The sequence below is a fragment of the Ascaphus truei genome, chromosome 5 (assembly GCF_040206685.1).
Source record: "Ascaphus truei isolate aAscTru1 chromosome 5, aAscTru1.hap1, whole genome shotgun sequence".
NCBI classification, from domain to species: Eukaryota; Metazoa; Chordata; class Amphibia; order Anura; family Ascaphidae; genus Ascaphus; species Ascaphus truei.
The window spans coordinates 303,245,637-303,268,011 of record NC_134487.1 but is presented as its reverse complement, the minus strand read 5'-3'; the positions used below and the strand labels follow the sequence as shown (position 1 = coordinate 303,268,011).

At 42.2% G+C, this 22,375-nt stretch overlaps 1 protein-coding gene across 1 annotated transcript in view; it reads right to left on the bottom strand.

The window, feature by feature from the left end:
* The window catches only part of PLCZ1 (phospholipase C zeta 1), a 95,281-nt gene extending 74,541 nt beyond the window's left edge, over window positions 1-20,740 (bottom strand). Inside the window, exons 1-3 of the mRNA XM_075602995.1 lie at window positions 20,620-20,740; window positions 16,656-16,890; window positions 1,979-2,180 (exon numbers count right to left, since the gene is read on the bottom strand). Of these exons, the coding sequence (XP_075459110.1) occupies window positions 1,979-2,180; window positions 16,656-16,821 (368 nt within the window). The 5' untranslated portion in view covers window positions 16,822-16,890; window positions 20,620-20,740. The remainder of the gene's footprint in view (window positions 1-1,978; window positions 2,181-16,655; window positions 16,891-20,619) is intronic.
* Between the last annotated feature and the right edge of the window lie 1,635 nt (window positions 20,741-22,375).

The following is a 22,375-nucleotide window of genomic DNA, read 5'->3' as shown; positions in this document are numbered from 1 at the left end:
ACAAGAGGGCAATCTCACCAGATGTGTAGCATGGCCCCGTGAAGTACACAGCCCCTCCAACATTTGTCGGAGGTGCGTGAGAAAGAGGCTGTGTATTTTAACTGGTGTGAAATAGCAACAAAGCTTGACCTTGTAGGAATTGTCCAATGTCTCAATGGAGATTGATGATTTACTCGTGATCTCCCACATTTTGTTCCATTCTGTTATTCACAATTGTTCTCCTAATTCGGTCTCCCATGAGCTTGCATAATTCGGTTTGATGATTTGCGTGTCAGCTGTTAAAATTTGCTATATTATGAAGAGCTCATTCCCAGAGGTACTTTGAGTCAGAAAAATGGATTTAAATGTAGTGGGAAGTGCAAGATTTGCTTTTGTATTTTATGTGTAGCGATAAAACGTTTAATATGAGAGTATCTCCAAGCTTTCCCCCCTGGCCAGTGGTACAGTAGTTGTCTTTCCGCTGAGTAAAAAGTTTTAGTTGATCTATGTAAAGAACATCAGATAGTCTCAAGATTTTAGATTGGAACAATGAACAAGGTCGAGAAATCCTGTCTTAAATTCTGGGTTGTAATTTAGTGAGATTAAGCGAGTGCTTATTCCAGGTTTGTAAAAACTCTGGAATTAGGGGATGATCTTCAGGTATATTCAGTCTTAGAACTTTATGGATCCAGTACAATGTGTCTGGGTCGATTGGTTTACAGATTGCTTTTTCTAGCAATACCCTTAATTTATGAGTCCGGTTGGCGTGACACTCAAATAAGCAGTGGAGCTCGGAGGCCGTGTTATATAGTTGAAAATTGGAAAGGCCGTTACTGTAATATTTTTTTCAGTTATAGTGGCCAAAAGCCTTATTAGCCACCTTTGACTAATAGGGTTATTGGCCATTTTATAACACTGGGGGAGGGAATGTTTGTTAGGGGGGATAGGTAGGGGAGGGTGGTTAGGCCCCCTGGTGATAGTGGTAGGGGTTAACCCCTTGCTTGCCTTAGCTGTTGGTAAAGTATTGCATGGAAGTACTTTACTAAGCACTTAGGTAGCACAGGGGGGTAGGAGGGGCAGATTTAAGAATATTAACCCCTTTGATGCATGTGGTGACCTTGATGACTAAGGTCATAAAATTGCAATTATTGCACTGGGTATTTTTTCCCCTGGCGCCATATTAACACAGTTGTAATAGAGTTTGATTACTATAATATCATTTACTGGTAGATTAGGTAAAAACAAGAACATCATTCTACGAGTTCAGCCTACGTACAATTTAAATCAGGGGGAATGACTTGAAGTGATGATTTCAGCTGCTGAATCGAATAATCTGCCTCTAGTTAACAGTATTTTTACATCTAACCTACATTTTAGTAAGGTAAACGGTGGCATAATAACACCACTAACTGCTGTTAGATTTCTTGTCATTCATAGTTTTATTTAGGCATCTTGAAATCATATTTTTTTTTACATTTATTTAATTTGGGAAAAATAAAGCCAGATACTTCTGATTATTGTTGGGCAAATGTGTCCCAGTACGGCCCACAAACATTTCTACCGATTCTGCGAACTTACAAAAGTCTGTTTGAACCTTTTGTTATTTAATATCGTGCTAAAGTATGCAATTCCGCACAAGTCTCTATTTTGCTGTTTTTTCACCCAAGTTTTTTTGCCCGTATACTTTTAAAAAAATGATGTTTCCTTCGCTTAGTCAAATTTTTGCATAATCAATTTTTGTTTTTGTTTTTTTTTAATACATAGAGGTGACCTTTTTCTAAATCAAGACGGAAAATTAGAATTTGCGAAGAAAATGCAATTTCACAGCTAATTTGAACTTTAGTCAAATATTTACCCATCTCTGCTTATAATATTTGTACTAAATTTTGTGACAAATCCACTAGGTCACCCAGTAATTAACTCATTGTTATTGTTAATCAATTCATATTAATTTTCTAAAGATGTTGAAGGTAAAAATAATATATATATAACTAACTACCTTACGTAGCCCCATAAGTGGCTCTGCCCAACCAGCTGGTCGGATATCAGGTAGGTATTGTGAGACGTAGAAATGAAGTAATCGGACAATGGCAAAGTCATATCTTGGTAAATCATGCAGTGTTCCTTCTGACATATATAGTTATCACTTGAGCTCATGAATCTTGTAAATCCTTCAAATGTCATGCAGTTTCTGTTCTTGGCTGAAAGTGGGGAAATATACCATGTTAATTGTACAACGGTGTCACTTTTTATAAAGCAATGCTGTAGTATTCTAGAGACACGAGGATATCATACAGGGAAAGGAACGGTCCCACATCAAAACCAGGACTGCAATAAAACGCCGAAAGCACTCAGCCCTCAAACTGCTGCTTGTTTCTGTAAAACAATATAGTAAACTGCTTACTTTCAGAGATGTTATATATATTTCAAGGCCGCAAAAGGTTAAAGCTGCTAGTAACCAAGCTCTAACATTGTTAGCATAACATTAACGACCATTTTCTTGAGCGACATCAGTGCTGAGTGAATAACTCCCCAAGAAACTTTGTGCAGAGGCTCATGTCTCAGGAGATAATGGGAAAATCATAAAGGCTAGATCAGTGGGGGGCAACTTCTCAAGAGCTACTAACAGGTCAAGTTTCCTGGATAGCCCTGCTTCAGCACAGGTGGCCCAATCAGTGGCTAAGTGTATGACTGCATCACCTGTGCTGAAGCAGGGATATCCTGGAAACCTGACCTGTTGGGGGGGCGTGAGGTGGGAGTTGCCTACCCCTGGGCTTGACTAACAAAGCCCTGTTAAATTAGAGACCACAACGTCACAATAACTTCATTGTCCTCTTCATCATCATCATCCTCTTCATCATCCTCTTCATCATCCTCTTCATCATCCTCTTCATCGTCCTCTTCCTCGTCCTCGTCCTCTTCATCGTCCTCTTCATCGTCCTCTTCATCGTCCTCTTCATCGTCCTCCTCTTCCACTTCCACCCCCGTTTTTGCCCTTTTTTAGGGTCTGGGTGTGAGTAACACCAAGTTTAGGAATGGCCTTACCCCATGTCAGGTTATTGCCCTGCGATAACCTTGCTGAACCTTTAGTAGGTTTGCGATATTAGGGGGAACACCTCCTTGCATATCATTATCAGTAATGGCCACTAACGCAATGCTCTTTCCGGAAGAAAACGACTGAACATTTAGTTCATGGCCTTTGAAGGTATGCGGGAAGGCTTAACGTGACACTAACGGACGCTAACGTAACATTAATAAGTCAGGGGCGGGCTGACCTGGGGGGACGTGCAGATTAATACAATAAGAGCCGTTAGTAGGGAGGAGGAGAGCAGGGCTGTCCGCCTGCGTCAACACTGCTTCTGGACAGCAGATGGTGCTGCAGAGCCTTCCATAACCACTCCTCCAAAGACCTCCCCAGCTCTTCTCTACCCCCCTCCACCCCTCCCCCCCCCCAACCCGTAACAGAATAATAAAGGCATTAGAAATGCTAGGAGTGAAAGTCTTTCTTTTGAAAAATGTAAAAATACAATTAGAAGCTCTATCAGAGTGCAGGTGGGGGTTATGTATTATGTATTTTTTCTATATCACAAGTAACTTGACATGAAGGTAAAATCCAATTCATTTCATTTTAGGAATGTCATATCCCGAGCATCTTTTTGTTAGGTGTAACATAAACTCACAATACTGTAAGCTATTACTTGCAGACAATTCGCAGGAAAGCACAATGTACGCTCTATTCGCCTTATGATTAGTTGGGAGAATCGTTTCCCTCCCTCAGATCCACCATCTTCTCTGACTCCCCATCTACAAATTGCTGTATATATTCCTCCCCTTCTGCACCAGGTCATCTTCAGGCAAAATGCCCTATTAACGTCAAAACAGTCGGATCTGCCACGTCGGCGGTCACAGAATAAGGGCCTTTAGTAGTGTGTTTTATGGGCAATGATTTGGTAAAATCTCACTCATGGTACAGTACTCAGTCCCCGTGATACAATACACAGTCCCCTTGGTACAGTACTCAGTCCCCGTGGTACAGTACACAGTCCCCGTGGTACAGTACACACTCCCTGGGGTACAGTACACAGTCCCTGTGGTAAGGTACACAGTCCCCGTGGTACAGTACTCAGCTCCCTTGGTACAGTACACAGTTCCCTTGGTACAGTACACAGTCCCTTTGATACAGTACACAGTCCCTGTGGTACAGTACACAGTACACAGTCCCGGTGGTACAGTACACAGTCCCCTTGGTACAGTACACAGTCCTTGTGGTACAGTACACAGTACACAGTCCCGGTGGTACAGTACACAGTCCCGGTGGTACAGTACACAGTCCCCTTGGTACAGTACACAGTCCCCTTGGTACAGTACACAGTCCCCATGTTACAGTCACAGTTCCCTTCGTACAGTACACAGTTCCCTTGGTACAGTACACAGTCCCCTTGGTACAGTACACAGTCCCTGTGATACAGTACAGAGTCCCCTTGGTACAGTACAGAGTTCCCTTGGTACAGTACACAGTCCCCTTGGTACAGTACACAGTCCCTGTGGTACAGTACAGAGTCCCCTTGGTACAGTACACAGTCCCTGTGGTACAGTACACAGTCCCCCTGGTACAGTACACAGTCCCCGTGGTACAGTACACGGTCCCCGTGGTACAGTCTGGCTTTTGGACTATTCTTCCTACGTATGTCATTCCTTCACCTGGATGTCTTCTGTAGAAAGATTTTTTTCTATAGCTTCATCTGCTCGTCCTGCACTGTGATCTAATCTTATTAAGTTAATTGAGTTCTGTTATTTTGCTTCATGCATGATGCTTACAGCATGTGTTCTGCATTAATAGGCGTATGTCATTGTTATTGTTCATGTATGTCTTTACTTCGATTCTTTCTTTTCTGCTGCACATTGGATTACATCATGCATAGAATATGTATTGCTTTAGGGTTACCAGGATGCTCTTAGATTGGCGTAGTTATTACATCACATTTTACTGTAGATGCAATGTCATCATATGACACAAGCTGACAAACTCACGGCCAGGTGGGCAAACACGGTCCCTCCTGGGGAATTTTAATAGTTCTCATGACTTGCATTTGTAAAGCAGACCCCACCTTGCACATTCACTATGACGGAGTAAACACATACATGTCAGACAACCTACTTTCTAGTAATGATACAATCGCACTCATATAAAATGAGTATTTAAAGTGTTCACGATTCCAGAGCGTTTTTAATATAAAGTGAAACAGAAATGACCTTATGCACAGTCAAGGTAAGCGGATACAAAGGCGAGTTGAAATGTTTTATCATAGAGAATAAAAGTGTGTGCAGCTTTCTGCTCTTCTGATGACTTCACAGTCCTCCTTTGAACACAAATATCAGCAGAAGTTTCCACATTTTCAGCTGTCAGTGATAACAGTGTCATTGCAAGTCATTCAGTGGCAGAATCCTTTTAATGTCACTCATTACTTTGGCAGCAGGGACTTGCCTCGGGGTACCCAGAATCCCTCTGTTGCTGCCTGTGCTTGTCTACAGAAGCAGGCTTTTGGAAGAGTGAACCCTGACCAGGCTGGGATTACTTTTTGGATTCTTGCTGCTAGTGTTGCAATCGCTCCATGCAAAATCTTTTCAATTCCATATTTTGAATTAAACTCCCTATGAGGTATTCTACGTGAGAGTCTCCTAACATGACAGCCATGTTGTATTTATATTTTATATTATAGCAAATTGCTCTAACACTTTTTTGCTTTAGCCATCGTTTCAATAAAAGCTGCCATGAGCTTGGAGGCCTTGTTTACTTCGTTGTGCTAATTCGTGGTTAATACTAATTTATATCAGTGAGACACAGAAGACTTTCAGATTGCTGAGCCTAAAAATCAGTGAGGCTGATTCCAAATTGGTGAAACTGACGGAAAATCAGCGAGGCGTGTCTGCCTGTTCGGTAAATGTAGACAATGTATGTTCCATGTTACCAGTGTTACACCTGCACTGCCTAAAATATCTATTCTGTATGCTGAGAAACTGCGGGACTGTGCAAATAAATGAATCCCGGGAACCCTCTCTTCGGCCATGCCACAAAAGCAATAAGCCATATTATTATATGAATCTCTCTCTTCCCCTTCTTGTGTCCGCTCTGCCTCTGCTGTGCCCCTATTCCCAGACCTCTTCCCATGTTCCCTTTGCTAAGGAAATGTCAGCTCTCTTCATTTGAATGGGAAAGATGCCCTTTTGCTCATATTAAATAGGGGCCTAAATCTTTACTGTACAAAGTACCCAAATATCCTCTTCTGTGGGGTTAGAATGGTCAGCAGTGTCAGGGGCTGAACGATATCGCCTTTCCAGCCAGTTATTACCGACAGAGTGCCAACTGGCACTCAATGCAAAATACAAGTAGCATGGTAAGAACGCCTCTCCTTGCTAATCAGATGGAAGGCAGACATGACATTCAGTATTTGCAGCTTGTTATGTTCCGCACTAAATATTGTGGCTTAAAGAAATGCAATTTGCAAGAGCCTCAATAGTATCTAAAGCAGGCCAACTGCAGTCCTCAAGGGCCACCAACTGGTCAGGTTTACAGGATATCCCTGCTTCAGCACAGGTGACTCAGTGAAAGACTGAGCTACTGACTGAGCCACATGTGCTGAAGCAGGGATATCCTGAAAACCTGACCTGTTGGTAGCCCTTGAAGACTGGAGTTGGCTACCACTGATCTAAAGGGTGTTATTTAATAAAATATCACAGCTGCAAAACTGGGGCCGATCCAGCGCAAAAGAATTGCACCAGATCTATCAGCGGAAGAAATCCTATTGTTTTCAATGGGATTCCTATTTTTGTATTATTATTATAAGCATGGTGTGATTTGTGGACTGGGTTTAACCCAGTTTAGCAGATCGGAGCCTTTAGGAAATAGACTGCAAAGTGAGAAGGTACTGTAGAACTTCTGCTTAAATGGGCTCGTCCAACTTACTGTATACGACAGGAAATCTATATCCATTAGTTCATGTCATTGGCAACTTTAAGAAAATGCAATGTATAAAGGACCTACAATACTATATAACCGCCATAAACATTCTGCAATGGCCAGTACAGAAACAAGTGTTATACATGTGTCTATAAGAAACACTGAATAGTTGAGAGATCTGGATACTGCGAGATGCTTCTTCTAAGATGTATGTTTTATTTTTCTATGCTTAGCTTTGCCTTGAGAAATGCTGGGACAGCAACGCGTGCTTTGTGCGCATAAATGATGGTATTGACATCTACAGGGAACGAAATGCATCTCCTATTGCCCAACTGTCACTTGTTAAAAATGTGAGCTTGATGCTGTAAAATAAAGTACTTCATCATTCTGTTTACTTTTTGGATTTTAAAAATGTAAACTATTCTTGAAGAACTTTCCTCAAAGTTACAACGTCACAAACATGCTGTTAATCTCTAAATGCTGCATGTTGATGGAATTATGGAACTAAATGTTTGCAGTTACAGTTTCAAGTCTAACAGATTAGAGCATTTTTACTTATGTTAATGAATCCGAATGATATAATCTGTTATCCTTCTTGTCTTCCCATTCTGCATTTTATTTAATTTGCTCCCGGCACAGCTCATGCCCACACGCCTAAAGTTGTCTGCCGCCCTATCCAATGTATCCAAAGGGTTAATACCACCCACTGTAACTATCCGGCTACGCACAAAAGTAACGATAAGATAAACTATTTGTATAATCGTTTCATGCCCCCTTCCTCTTTCACGATGGTGTGGGTGATGGTCTGGGGAAGTCAGACTCAAAATGCAACAGATACTGTAACTTTGATCTGGAGGGGGAATATTTCTGAACACTCCTAGAGACTTAATATACTTTGGGTGTTCCTAGACTAGGACCATTTGGTTGGATGGTTGATGTCTAAACCACTATCTACAATCCATGCAACTCTGAATTATAATCCAAGGAACTTCAATCATTATGCCCCAGCATCAAACCATCTTCCACTCACTCCATCTGCTTCAAATATGGCGGCAAAGAGTCACATGACATCATTTCACAGCACGTAGCAGAGGACACTGTGTGAATAATTTCCAAATACTTTGAAAAAGTAACTCATGCCTCCTAGGGAACAGAAGGACACTTGGGCTTTCTTGTGATTATAAACATGTAGTACTGAATGTTAAATAATGTACTATACATTTACCTTTGTTCCTATCCTTGCCTTTAAATTCTTTATGGGCAAGCTACCCAGCTATCTGAACAAGCTCCTCACCCCTACCACATACAGCATTTATCATCTGAGATCTGACTCCAAAAGGCTGATCATGGTCCCAAGGCTCAACAAAGTATCCGGCCGCTCCTTCTCTTACTGTACACCACAAAACTAAACAACCTACCGGAGACTCTCACAGCCAGCACCAGTTTAAGTTCTTTCAAATCTAAGGCTGTCACACATTTTAATCTGGTCTGTAACTGTTTCATACGCCCATAATATATATTTTCTTTAACTGTGCATGCAATGTCTTGTATATAATGTATACCCTGCTCATTATGTAACTGTATTTGTAGCCATGTATTTGTCTTAACTCTGTGCCCAGGACATACGTGAAAACGAGAGGTAACTCTCAATGTATTACTTCCTCGTAAAATATTTTATAAATAAATAAATAAAATAAATATCAATGTGTTCATATGTATCTGATCTCTATCAGTATCAGCTCAAAGTACATGATGTTTAATGACTTTTCGGCTTTGTGACTCAGTAGATCTATGTCTCGCTGTCTAATACAGGTACCATGGTAACAATACAGATTTTGCTCTGCAGATTATAGATAATGTCACACACAGAAATTGATGTCAAGCTGGCTCCAGAACAAAAAAGATTGCATCCAAATTCCCCATATTTCATTGCATTGAATATTTCTGAATCCAATGTATATGTCATCTCCTTTAGGCCTAGATTCACAAAACTAAAATATGGGCATACCCCGCATTAACATACGCAATGGGACCGGAGCATGTATGTAAAGCGAAAATGTACTTAAAGTGAAGCACTACCTTTTTTTCACTTATTAATGCATGTACTGTACTGCAATCGTCATATACGTGCATAACTGATGTAAATAACGCATCTGTAACAGGCTCTATAGTCTCCCCGCTTGCACACAGCTTCAGTACAGGTAGGGAGCCGATATTGCTGTTCAGGACGTGCTGACAGGCGCATGCGTGAGCTGCCATTTGCCTATTGGGCGACATGTACTTACTCGCGAGTGTACTTAAAGTGAGTGTCCTTAAAGCGGGGTATGCCTGTAGTTTTAAAAATATGCACAAAACCGAAAACCTATGCATTAGTTTATGGTGTAATTCATCCAATGTGTGATGGCATTTCTGTGAGCCTGATTTAATGGGAAACATGTTACTTACTAACACTGATACCATTGTCATACTGTATGAACTACCCCATGCTGGAGTTAGGTTTATTTTGCTTGTGTTTATAATGGCCCCAATATACATAAATAGGTAAGAAAAGTCCATCTAGAATAGGTGATACATATACATATTAACATTGCAGAACATATTAATATAGAAACCACTTAGCAGCCCAAATGGCCATCTAGTCCTAGTCATCCCATGACTACAGTAGTTAATTTATTGCTTACTAAAGGCCTAGAATTTGGATATATGGATGTTATGGTTTGGGGGGGTTTATTTGTAGGGTGCTTATGTTATGTTAAAGCAGCTTTCTAAATACTACTTTCCAACTTTTTTTTTCTGTTTAAAATATGTTTTTGTATGTAAAGCATGTGACAATGTATAATTCTACATTTTCACCTAAGCTGGCAATCATGTGGTGATGCTGTTAAAAGTCTGTCAAACGCCTGATTGTGTGCCTAACAGAATGGCTGCTTCAGTCAGTGTAACTCAGCAAACAAAATGTACCCTTATATTGCTAAGGTAGCATTATCTATGGTTACAGTTTACAACTCAATCTTCAACTGAGCCACTGATTGAGACACCTGGGACATTCTGAAGACCTGACCTGTTGGTTGCCCTTGAGTACTGGAGTTGGCTGACCCCTGGGTTACCCATGTTACATGAAGGTATTCCTTGTATTGCAATGGTATCCTCAGGCATCAAAAGAGTTGAACTCTTGTGTGCCATGTGTTAAGATGAGCTCATCCAGCACAAACAGCACTTACATTGTGTCTCTCATATCCTGGAGTGCTGCTGAGAAGTGACCAAAAAAGCTCAAACCAAAAAAACAAGATTATCGTACACCTAAACTCACTGAAAGCCAACATTGTTACCCCTTTCTTATTACTTATATTATGCTGCGTAAAGTCTGCACAACTTTCACTCTTTGTCATACTTCATTTAAATAGTTTTTTTTGTTAAATATCGTGGCCAAAACATGATACCCTTTCCCACCATGTCAAGCTAACCCCAGATCCGGCAATTCCTAACGTATCATTAAGAGAGAAACCCAAGGAATTCAGCTCAGAGGAAATGGTAAACATATTGAAATCACAAGTAAGGCTTGACCTGATCTGGGGTAACCGTGGCGTGATGGGCGCGCTTATCATACTTTGGTCAAAATAGGTAACAAAAACCCCAATGTAAATAAAATATTAGAAAGAGTTACAGATGTGCAGGTTTGTATGCAGCGTGATATAATACGAAGGGGTATTTATGATGAAATGTTGGGTTTCAGTGAATTTCGATGTGTGTTGATCTTGTGTTTTTTGCTGTTAAATTATTTTGTGTCGTGGTATTTTAAGAAATCCTATTACAGACCACTCAAGCACGATTTAAACTTAATTTTAACTTAAACATTACATGTACTGCATAATGAACCACAATATTTAATTGTATATATAATGGGTTTAGCCCTGGTATCCCTCAGGGGATTGTCACAGGCCTTTTCAGTGCAAGGGAGCCTGCGCTGGCAGTTTTGAATAGGGACAGTTAAGAGAGGCTGCAGTTACATGTTGCTCGGCAACCAGTGAAGCTGTGAGAGATGACCGTTAAGACAGTACTTTTTGAAGAGTGTCAGTTGGAGCTGGGAGCTGGGTGAGTTAGGGTGTGTGTGCAGGGAGCAGTAGCCCCTGGCACTAGGCCTAATTACCCCCAGAGGCCCCAGATAAGTTACTATTGCCCCAGTTTGTGGATGCTTCAGGGACAGGCCCTACTTGAGGAGTTCTGCCCCTTTAGCTATTTGGTTAAGTTAGAAGCCACTCAGTAGTGTGCAGCCTGATTACTGGGTCTGGGCTCAGCCCCCCCAGAATTATATAAAGACTATCTTCTTGGAGGCCCCGCCAAGCAGTGACTGCGGCCGGCCAGTTGCAGATGGATCCCCGTCAAAGTACAGACGGTGCGGAGCTGCGGTGATATTATCCACGCTGGAAGTCACCCCACACATAGGAGGACATCACGTCGGATCAGGCGAATCCACTTCAGTGTATAGCGGCACCCGTGGCTGGAGCACGGGCAGGTATCTATAAAGAGTGCACCAACACGTCCAGGGATAGCGCTATCTCCAACACATGTGGGTGGGGTTTGGACATAAGGTACTTTGGGGAATACCTATGTTGATGTGTGCACCCGGTGCACGTCCATGTGTGTGTGTATACGCATTATTCTGTGTGGTACAGGTACCGGAGTTATAAGTAGTAGTTACAATAGTAAACTGTTATTAGCATACACTGTGTGCGTGTTTTATTATTGTGGTTCCTGTAAGAGGACCATCCCACACAGGTGGGAACCCTTACAGGTGGAGGCGCTGTGTTCGACGACGGAACAGGTAACCCCAGGCTCCCAGTGGCAGAGGTTCAGGCCTTCTGTGAGCCTATCAGGTGACGCACCACACCCGGTAACACAAATGTAGATTTCCCCACATGGTCCCTATCTGCGATTGGGGGGGGGGGGGGGAAGGTGTTGCATTTTGGAGGCGCTGCTGAGATCTCAGACCTGGGGTGCCCTGTCCTATTTTTCATCCAAATTTGTCCAATTTAATTTTCCAGTATGTGGGTGCCCTCAAGGCATGAGGTCCACGCATGAGCCACAAAGCTTAGCCCGACCCCGAACCGCCTGGTTGTTGTGGGCGGAGTTCCTGCTCACGCATTCACATCAGACATCCAGGAGCATGTTCGCAAACTCCCTGGATTGGCGCAAGCATGGGTGATAGGGCGAAAGTATGAGTCCCTCCGTCAATGGAGTGCTATGATACTAAAGGTAGGCCATGCCATAAGTGAGGAAGACGGTCCCCAATTCCTAACTCTGCCCGAGGGTCCGACCAATGGGTGAACAATTATCTACCCTTACCTAGCAGTTTCTTTGGCTCCCTCATCTGGGAAGGCTAATCATGAGTCCCACCTAAAATGGCGTCTCCCGCCAAGTCAGGAGAGCACACGTGCTAATGGCGGCCAGGCTGCACCACAATGCGTTACAGTAACCAGCCCGGGTCTGGCGCGAGAACCAGAGCTCCCCCCCCCGTGATGTAAGTGAGTCTCAGTCCACCACTTCTGTTCCCCGGCAGGGAGAAACAGGATACAGCGAACTGCACCCTCAGTTATACAGAGGTTGGCGAGTAAAAGGAGTGAAAGCACCCTATCTTTTGTGCCCGTGCTTACAAAAGGAGTTGAATAAGTATGGCGGTATGGACTTTGACCCTTATCACCTACCAGTAGAACTTCTGGTGACAAAAGTGGACAGGCAGGGGTGCGTACTATGTTTCTGCAGCAAATGTGATTTTCCAGATGGAGAACTGACTTGGGGACCCAAGAGTGCTTGCTGCGGAGCACAGTTCCTGCAACCCATGCCGCTGCGGCCCACGGAAACTGCAGAGAAAGATGCGACAGACCCCTCTACTGGGCCAGTCAATGCTGCCAATCTACCTCAAGAGCGGAGGTTTTGGAGGGCCCGTGCGCCCTAACAGCGGTTCCAGACTCAACTCCAGAATCGGTTCCAGATTCGGTTCCAATGATGGAACCACAGATGTTCGAACCAACGAAGGGTAAGGCGTCCCTACCCCCATTCTCTTCTACTGACAACAGTATCCAATCAGCCGTGGTGATGCGCCTGCCGGTGGACCACTCAAGTGACGCTGAGGACAACGGGCTTATTGATTCACCTACTGCGGACTCTGCTGTGGGCTGTGGGCCCTGACACGGCCTGTCCGGCCTTCAACGATGGTATTATCGGTCCCAGGCTTGGGATCAGTACTTGCCAACGACGACAGGGGTTAGTTGACTGCCCCAGGGGTGTCGGGTGTGAGCTCCCTGGTGATTGTAGAGTATGGTGGCTCCAAAGGTAGGGTCACCCGGGCGATGGGCTCACCCCGTCATCGTGTCCTGGTGGAGGTGTCTCCCCTAGAAGATCTATGCAGACCAGAGAACCGATTTGACCCCATCAAGGTATCCAGTACAGCGGCTATGCGCGGAACTTACTCCTACAAGAGGAACCTTCAATCCTTCTCGTCTCAAGACATGGACCTGCATGTAGATATTGTGATGTCCCCAGAAGACGTCACCACTAAAGAGATTGCTGGAGTGAACAAAGACTGTGCTGCGACCGCTCTGGTAATTATTGCCTCCTTCATGCGCACGCTGGAGCGTTTCATTCACCATGTGGTGGACCGAGGCAAAGGGCAAGACCTCCTGACCCACCTCGTCCATGTCGTGGATGGCCGGGTAAAAGTTTGGCACCATGACCCCTTACTATTCCTTCTACCAGGGGGAGGAGATGGTTTGGGATCAGAGACTGTAGCCCCCGATCATGAGCTTCAAAAGACTTCCAGGAGTCAATCACTCAATCAGTTAGGGGTACCCCACTATGAGACTCAGCTGGCCTCGGGTATCAACGTGATTTGTTGTGTATCCTATGCAATGCATTTTTCATTATATAACTCTCTGTTATATGTCTGCTACTCAAGCAAGGCCGTTGGGATTTTACCAGGGGGAGTGTATCCCCTTGTATCCCTCAGGGGATTGTCACATGCTGAGGCTTAGTCAATAGGACGGCTGCATTTGCAATTAAGGCCTTTTCAGTGCAAGGGAGCCTGCGCTGGCAGTTTTGAATAGGGACAGTTAAGAGAGGCTGCAGTTACATGTTGCTCGGCAACCAGTGAAGCTGTGAGAGATGACCGTTAAGACAGTACTTTTTGAAGAGTGTCAGTTGGAGCTGGGAGCTGGGTGAGTTAGGGTGTGTGTGCAGGGAGCAGTAGCCCCTGGCACTAGGCCTAGTTACCCCCAGAGGCCCCAGATAAGTTACCATTGCCCCAGTTTGTGGATGCTTCAGGGACAGGCCCTACTTGAGGAGTTCTGCCCCTTTAGCTATTTGGTTAAGTTAGAAGCCACTCAGTAGTGTGCAGCCTGATTACTGGGTCTGGGCTCAGACCCCTCAGAGTTATATAGAGACTATCTTCTCGGAGGCCTCACCAAGCAGTGACTGCGGCCAGCCGGTTGCAGACGAATCCCTGTCAAAGTACAGACGGTGCGGAGCTGCGGTGATATTATCCACGCTGGAAGTCACCCCACGCATTGGAGGACATCACGTCGGATCAGGCAGATCCACTTCAGTGTATAGCGGCACCAGTGGCTGGAGCCCGGGCAGGTATCTATAAAGAGTGCACCAACACGTCCAGGGATAGCGCTATCTCCAACACATGTGGGTGGGGTTTGGACATAAGGTACTTTGGGGAATACCTATGTTGATGTGTGCACCCGGTGCACGTCCATGTGTGCGTGTATACGCATTATTCTGTGTGGTACAGGTACCGGAGTTATTAGTAGTAGTTACAATAGTAAACAGTTATTAGCATACCTGGTAACACAAGTGTAGATTTCCCCACATGGTCCCTATCTGCGATTGGGGGGGGGGGGGGGAAGGTGTTACATGGGTTTATATACTAATGATGAACATTCACTATCCATCCCCTGATGAAATCACTTGATGTGAAGAAACGCGTAGGGTGAATTGCTAGTGAGAGCAAGCAAACACCATACCTCTGCATTTGGGACTCAAAGACATTGATGCTGACAGCTCACTCCTCACAGTTCCTGTTTTGGTTTACTTGGTCTGGCACCCATTGCACATTGTTTCCGGAGGATACTAGGAGAAGTGACACGGTACCTGAGTTCCTGCTGGACGGTGGCTCAGAGGGGTTTTGATCGTGTCCTGTTCGTGTGCAGTGGAGAGGCGTGTGAGCAGAGCAGCAGAGTTCCTGTGTTTGGTGCATGAGTATTACTCATAAAATGCTCTTTTATTCATGTGGTTTGTGAGTTTTAAATTGTTGGACTCTTTTTTTGTATATTAAATGATATTATTTTACATATTACACTAGGATCGGGTGCTCTCTTTTTTCGTTTATATATATATATATGTGTATATATGTGTGTGTGTGTGTGTATATATACTGTATAGATAATCAAAAATGAATAGATGATACTGTTCTGTGGCTAACGAAATGCTTTTATTTGTGCGAGCTTTTGAGATACGCTGATCTCTTCTTCCGGTGGTGTTACATTGAATAAAAAATTCAATATTCATTGTAACATCGCTGGAAGAAGAGATCAGTGTATCTCGAAAGCTCGCACAAATAAAAGCATTTCATTAGCCACAGAACGGTATTGTCTATTCATTTTTTATTATTAAAGCTCGGCTAACACGGTACTGATACCTGCACAACCCTGAGGAAGATCCCCCTGTGAGATCGAAACGTTGGAGTTATGTGCTGTATTTAATACATTCATTTTCATTCACCTGAGTGCTGTCTCCTTTTTGCTGCTATGCGGTAATGTATACTTTTTTTATATATGTATGTATATATGTATATATATATTTTTTTATATATATATATATATATATATATATATATATATATATATATAATGGTGTATGTTTTTTGTTGCCTTTTTCACCCACCATAACTTTAAATACATACATACAGTACTCTAAACAATTTTAGTCTTATGATAGGTATTATGCTACCTATTTTTTCTTTTCGCTCATGAAATAGGGACTAAAACTGCTACACTTCTTTTTTGTTTAAACAAATAATTGTATTAATAAATATTACATTATTAAAGAGGCAATCCAAGCAGCTTAATTTTTTTTATAATTTTTTGTTTTAATATATGCAGCATTTGATTACCTTTATTGAAAACAAATTACTTAAGCTGCCTATCGATTGATACTTCCGTGATTAATCAGCAGAATCCTGTTTCCCAGGGTTCCCCAAATGGCCGCCTTTCAGTTTCAAATTAATTCTTCAGGTCAGTGTAACTCCGCAGCTACAATGCATTCTTATATTACTAAGGTAACATTCTTTATTGTTACAGTTTACAGCTCCAACTGCTGGGAACATTGGCAACAAATTATCACAAACAGTAAATTGTTACCAAGATGTTGCACTGCGGGGGGCGGGAGGGGGGGGGTAAAGCCTGCTAGAAGGAAATCAAAGGATGCTCAGTATATAATATACTATAATATAGCATTAAAATGTGAATTTTTAAATAAAATAGGTAGCATTATCTAATACTACAGAACTAATTTTTTTTTTTTTAAAACATATAGTCTCTTGCTTGCATTGCTCCTTTAAAATACAAGCGATTATAGGCACAGTGTAAATTATGTATTACTTAATACAAAAAAATCACAATATTTATCATCTATATGTAAACTCAAGGCTATGACTTACCATCAATAATGAACTCATATTTTGCAATAAGATCAGAGGCAATCTGTTCATTGTATTTAAATTCATACATTTCTTTGCGTAGAAATTCAAGTAACTTTTTTGGGGAGAGGATTTTTTTTCTCAGAGCATGTTTGTTAAATATCATCCGGAGTTCTCTTCTGTACATGAAGGTCTTGTAAATTGCCTTCAAGCTTGCTAAAGTTATAACTCCAGAATTCTTATCATCACGTGCCTACTAAAATGTAAAGTAAGGTAAATCAAAGAACAAAGTGGATTAGCATAAAAGTTACAAATCATTTATATTGAGAAATCAACTAGTATTGCATTTTTTTAATACAGCATCAAATATTTTCTAAATAAAAAAGCATATATGAAAGCAGCAGTCCAACCTGCGTTTTTTACATTTTTATTTTATTTCCCCCCCCTTTAATACTGTATGTGCAACAATACAATCCACACAATGATAAGTAATTAACTAAGTTGCCGATCGATCTGATCTCCTGTGATTGATCAGCGAAGATTCGGGTCAGGGGTTCACTAAATGGCTGTCAGTGCAGCATAAGAGAACCAAAGATGCAAAGTTCTGTGAGGAAGATCATGTGACCAGGCAGTCTAGATACATTTGGTGTACTGCTAGAGAGAGGGCAGGGCTCAAAAAGGGGTGTGCCAGTACCTGTTTCAAAAGAGGAAGGGGATGTGACATTGTGAATGGTTGCTATAGAAACAAAAAATGCTTGTTACATTATAATACACTTAAAATGTCATTCAGTGTATTTTCTCATAGTACAGAACTTCTTTATTAAAAAACACACATGTAGGATATTGCTTGGGCTGTCGTTTTATGGTTATATATGGTTCTGAAATGCTGTGAAGGGAGACAATGACTGGCACAATGTTACATTAATTTCAAGATACTTTTCGAAGCTTCCTGTGCCACAAAGTTATTACTGCATATTGCGGGATGGCATGTTTACATCAGAAATGTCTTTATTTTTCTCACTCTTAGGGCCTCATTTTAGTAGCTTCAATGAGTTTGCTGCTATCTCGCAAGGTTTGCCATGTTTCCGCCGAACGGTTTGTCATTTGAGTTATCACGGTATTCAGAAAGAATCTCAACCCCTCTCAAGCCATAGGAAAATGCCAAAAACCGTTCGGCGCAGCAGCAACGTCATCTGAGCATTTTTCTAAGTTCTCCCGCCACCTATTTAATTGCAGTCTGAGCTGCACAGGGAGAGCTGCCTCTCCCTCCATAGCTCTCACAGGCGATCTCCCTGTACAGAGTGAGCTGCATCTCCCTGCACAGCTCTCACAGGCGATCTCCCTGCAGAGAGAGACCGCCTCTCCCTGCACAGCTCTCGCAGGCCATCGCAGTGTTTTTATTAAAATTTGAATATTAGTGTACGGGAGCAGGGGGTCTCCTTAGAAGAACCACCTTGATTTAGGTATGGGGTCCCCCTGCTTCCTGAAATAGTTGCCCCAGGGTGGGTAGTTACGCCTGCCGGGATGGTTGTGGGATTGGTTAACCCCCTTCACTACCATAGCGGTGGGACCTGCTATGGTAATGGAGGGGTTAACCACTCCCGCTACCCACCTTGTAGGCCTAACTACCGACCCTTGGGGCAACTACCCCAAGGTAGCAACTACACCCACTCCCTCTACCCCCAATAAACATTAAAAAACACCACAACCCTAATACCCACCTCCTCTACCTCCAACAACCTCCCCCCCCCAACACATACAGTACAGTAATGGGCAACATTAATATTATCCAGCATAAAGTAAATAACCATCTTCCGTGTCCATGTCCTCCATTGGCAGGAACACAACAATAAAAACTACAATCTAATGGCCCCTAATCCCTTAATCACTTTAGCGGTTAGTAACCGCTAAAGTAATTAAGGGCTTAACAACCCTCCCCCGCAATCCACCCTGGTGGCCAAACCCCCCACCAGGGGCAACTATCCCCATCCTGTACCAATTGATGGCACAGTGGTACATCATGCATATATAATATGGGCATGATAAGCCCCTATAGCAGTCAATGTGCAACCTAAAAAAAATAACAGCACCAAAAAGACACAACAATAAAAAAAATAACCTAGCACCTAAACACCAGAAGAATAAAAGAGCTAAAACCCATAAACAACACTTCAATAAAATAAATCAAATGCCTAAACAATCCAAAAATGTAATAAAAACAAGCCCTGCAAATACAAAACAATAAACAGAAATACAAAACATAATAATTAATTCAAAACAACAGTTTCCAAAACATGCATTGCCTATCACTGTATTTATCTATACCCTAAAGGAGCACAGATAAATACATTAGCAGTCAATGGGCAGCAAGAAATTTGAAATAAAAAATACAATAAAAAAATCTGAAAAACTAAAATTACATACATTCAATATTTTTCTTACCTTTAGATGTCTTCACCCTCCAAATCCCGTTGTATCAGGAAGCTCTCGATCAGCGACGCCATCCTCCGCGATCCTCGGCAATCCCCAGCTATCCTCCACGATCCTCAGTCTCAGGTACAATCCTCTTTCTTCACTGTTCGTTGTTAAATCTTCTTTCTTTGTAATCCATAGGGAAATATTGTCTCATCGACTTCTTAAGCTAAAGTGAGACGAAACAGGCCTTATATAAGGGCTGTGACCTCACATTTTAGGGTCAGATGGTACAGCTCCAATCCAATTGGACGGTGTACCATATGACAAGCTTTTAAAAAAAAAAATTAAGGATGTGACGTCATCTTCAATGGAGGTACATCACATCCTTTAAACCACATGGCTGCCATCACATGGTAGTACAGCCAATCGGATTATCCCCAATTCGATTGGTTGAGGTACCATGTGACATGTTCCATTTTTTTAAAGGCTGTGACATCATCTTTAAGGGTGATGTCACATCCATTTTTTTAAAAAAAGGCTGTCATCACATGATACAGTAACCAATGGGATTGTGAGATATATGGCTGCCTTTTTTTTGTTAGTATGTGACATCATCCCTTAAAGTGATGTCACATCCTTTTAAAAAAAATTGTACATGTCACATGGTACTTCAACCAATTGGATTGTCTCAAATCCGATTGGCTGTCGTACCATTTGATGGCAGCCATGTGGTTTTAAGGATGTGATGTACCTCCCTTGGAGATGACATCACATCCTTAAAAAATGTTTTAAAAGCTTGTCACATAGTACAGCATCCAATTGAATTGGAGCTATAACATCTGACCCTAAAATGTGATGTTACAAGCCTTATATAAGGCCTGTTCCATCTCATTTTAGCTTAAGAAAGCGACGAGACAAAATCTCCCTATGGATTACAAAAGAAGAAGAAGAAGATTGAAAAATGAAGATTCAACAAAGAACATTGAAGAAAGAAGATTTAATTACTTTAGCAGTTACTACCCGCTAACATGATTAAGGGGGTAGAGGCTTTTAGATGGTATTTTTTATTGTTATGTTCCTGCCAATGGAGGACATGGATGCAGAGGATGGTGATGAGGACAACCTTCATCCTGGCAGAGGTAAGTAGAAATTTTATTAACTTTATGCTGGCTGGATAATGTTTTCTTTTGAATGGGCAAATGCACTATTATCCATATCAGGATAATAATAATTTTTGCCCATTATTGTACTGTAATGCTATGGTTGTTGGGGGTTGAGGGGGTGCCCATTCATTTCCATTGGGGTTACCTTTACTCCCATTGAGGGCATGAATCTTTAACTGGTGAGTATCTTGGTAACCTAGTGGTTCCCGAAGCTGAAAATAGCTTGATTCACTTCTGGGGGGCACCACGCTTCTCATCCCAAAAATAAAAGGGAGGGTCAAAAGAAATGCATGGCGAGATAGCTGCATAAAGTGATATATTCAGTTTTACAGATAGTAATATTATATAATATTATATAATATCATACAGGAATGATCCATAGCTACATAAAAGGTAGATTTACTCACCCTGAAATGGTGTTTTGCATGTATGAAATCAACTGGTACGTTTAATTTCTGAAACATTTCCATCATTTTGTCCAAGGTAATTTTTGCTCCTTTAATTTCATGCCTAATTATAGAATCTAACCACATAAGAAGTATGTTAAGAAAAGACAATGACAAATATGGGAAAATGCCCTTCAGAAATATTTACTTATTCACCTGCATTAGCATAACCAGCAGTTGGGTACCGTTATTATTAAAGTGTACATTTGGAATAAATGCTAATGGTTACAGATAATTCTCTTACCCGAATGATTTCTTATACCACCGATGTGGTACATACAGATGTATCAGACGTTATTGCGCCCGCCGGTGTCATAGAACGCTGGCCCTGCCCCTTTTTTGCACACGGCTAATGATATTACATTGGTGCCATATCCTGCTGCAACTCGCCAGTGGGAGCAATAACATCTGCTATATCTGTGTGCGTATATATAGTGATGTTCAACAAATGTATCAACTCTAAATGGAATAAAACTAGTGGAAGCCAAAGACTATGTCCACCTTGGTCAGCCAGTAACAGTGGATGGGAACCTTTTGAATGAAATCAACAGGAGAATGAATACGGGATGTAGGTATTTGGAAGAAACAAGACAATCTTTCAGGGGACCCTCCACTGTGCCCACGAGGAAAGTGTCCAACCAGTGTATTTTTCCTGAGCTCACGTGTGCATGTGAATCCTGGACCCTGAATACAAGGATAATTGAGAAGCTTCAGTCAACTCAAAGAAGTATGGAGCGATGTACAGTATGTGGGTAATTACCAAAGCATTAGTGGGAAAAATGAATGGGTTCAACACCAAACAAAAGTCTGTGACATCGTCATATGGGTCAATAAATTAAAATGTTATGGGGCCGGACATATCACAAGAAGAAATTACCATCGTTGGACAAAGATGGTGCTCAACTGGATTCCAACGGAAATTAAAAGACCATTGAAGATGATTGGGGTGACTTTTGTCCAGCAATGGATTGACAAGGGCTGAAGATGATGATGATATAGAGCAGGGGTGTGCAAACTTCTGATGCTGCGCCCCCCTGCATCCACTCCCGGTGTTCGCACCGCCGTTACTTGCCTTTCGGCTTCAGCTGGGTCATGTGATGTCACGATACGCATTGTCATGGCAACAGGCGGCAACGCGGGTCATGTGCCGTCACATGACCCCACAGCGTAATTTGACGCCCTGTTGCCATGTCAACGCGTTATCTGAAGCTGGCTGAACCACAGTAAGTTCAGTTGCAGAGGCCTCACACGGTCCCTGGCATTTAATTTAAATGCCTTGTAGAAGAATGCGGGGCCTCTGTTTTCACCCGCGCCCCCCCCCCCAAGAAAATCCTGTGCCCCCCTGGTTTGCACACCCCTGATATAGAGTATACATACATATTTCCTAAACCATATTTGGGTATGGTAGAAAGTCTAACTGCATTACACTGTATGTTTATTTGATTATTTAGGTGTTTGGTTTCATTTTAACAGGTTTTTGATATATGTGCGTTATTTTTCTATTGCTGTGATTAGTTTGTTTACATTTGACGAGCCTTTTTCTTCTATTAGAAGCAATAATATTAGGCCTGGTAAGGAAAGTCGTGGCTTTTTTTCAAGAGCAATACTGTAGTTACAAAAACCTCTTGGCATTGAGCTTGCTTTTCAAAATGTTTGTGGGGCATGTTAAATAATTGTACAAAAATGTTATCAACATTCGTTGGTGCTATGGTCAAAA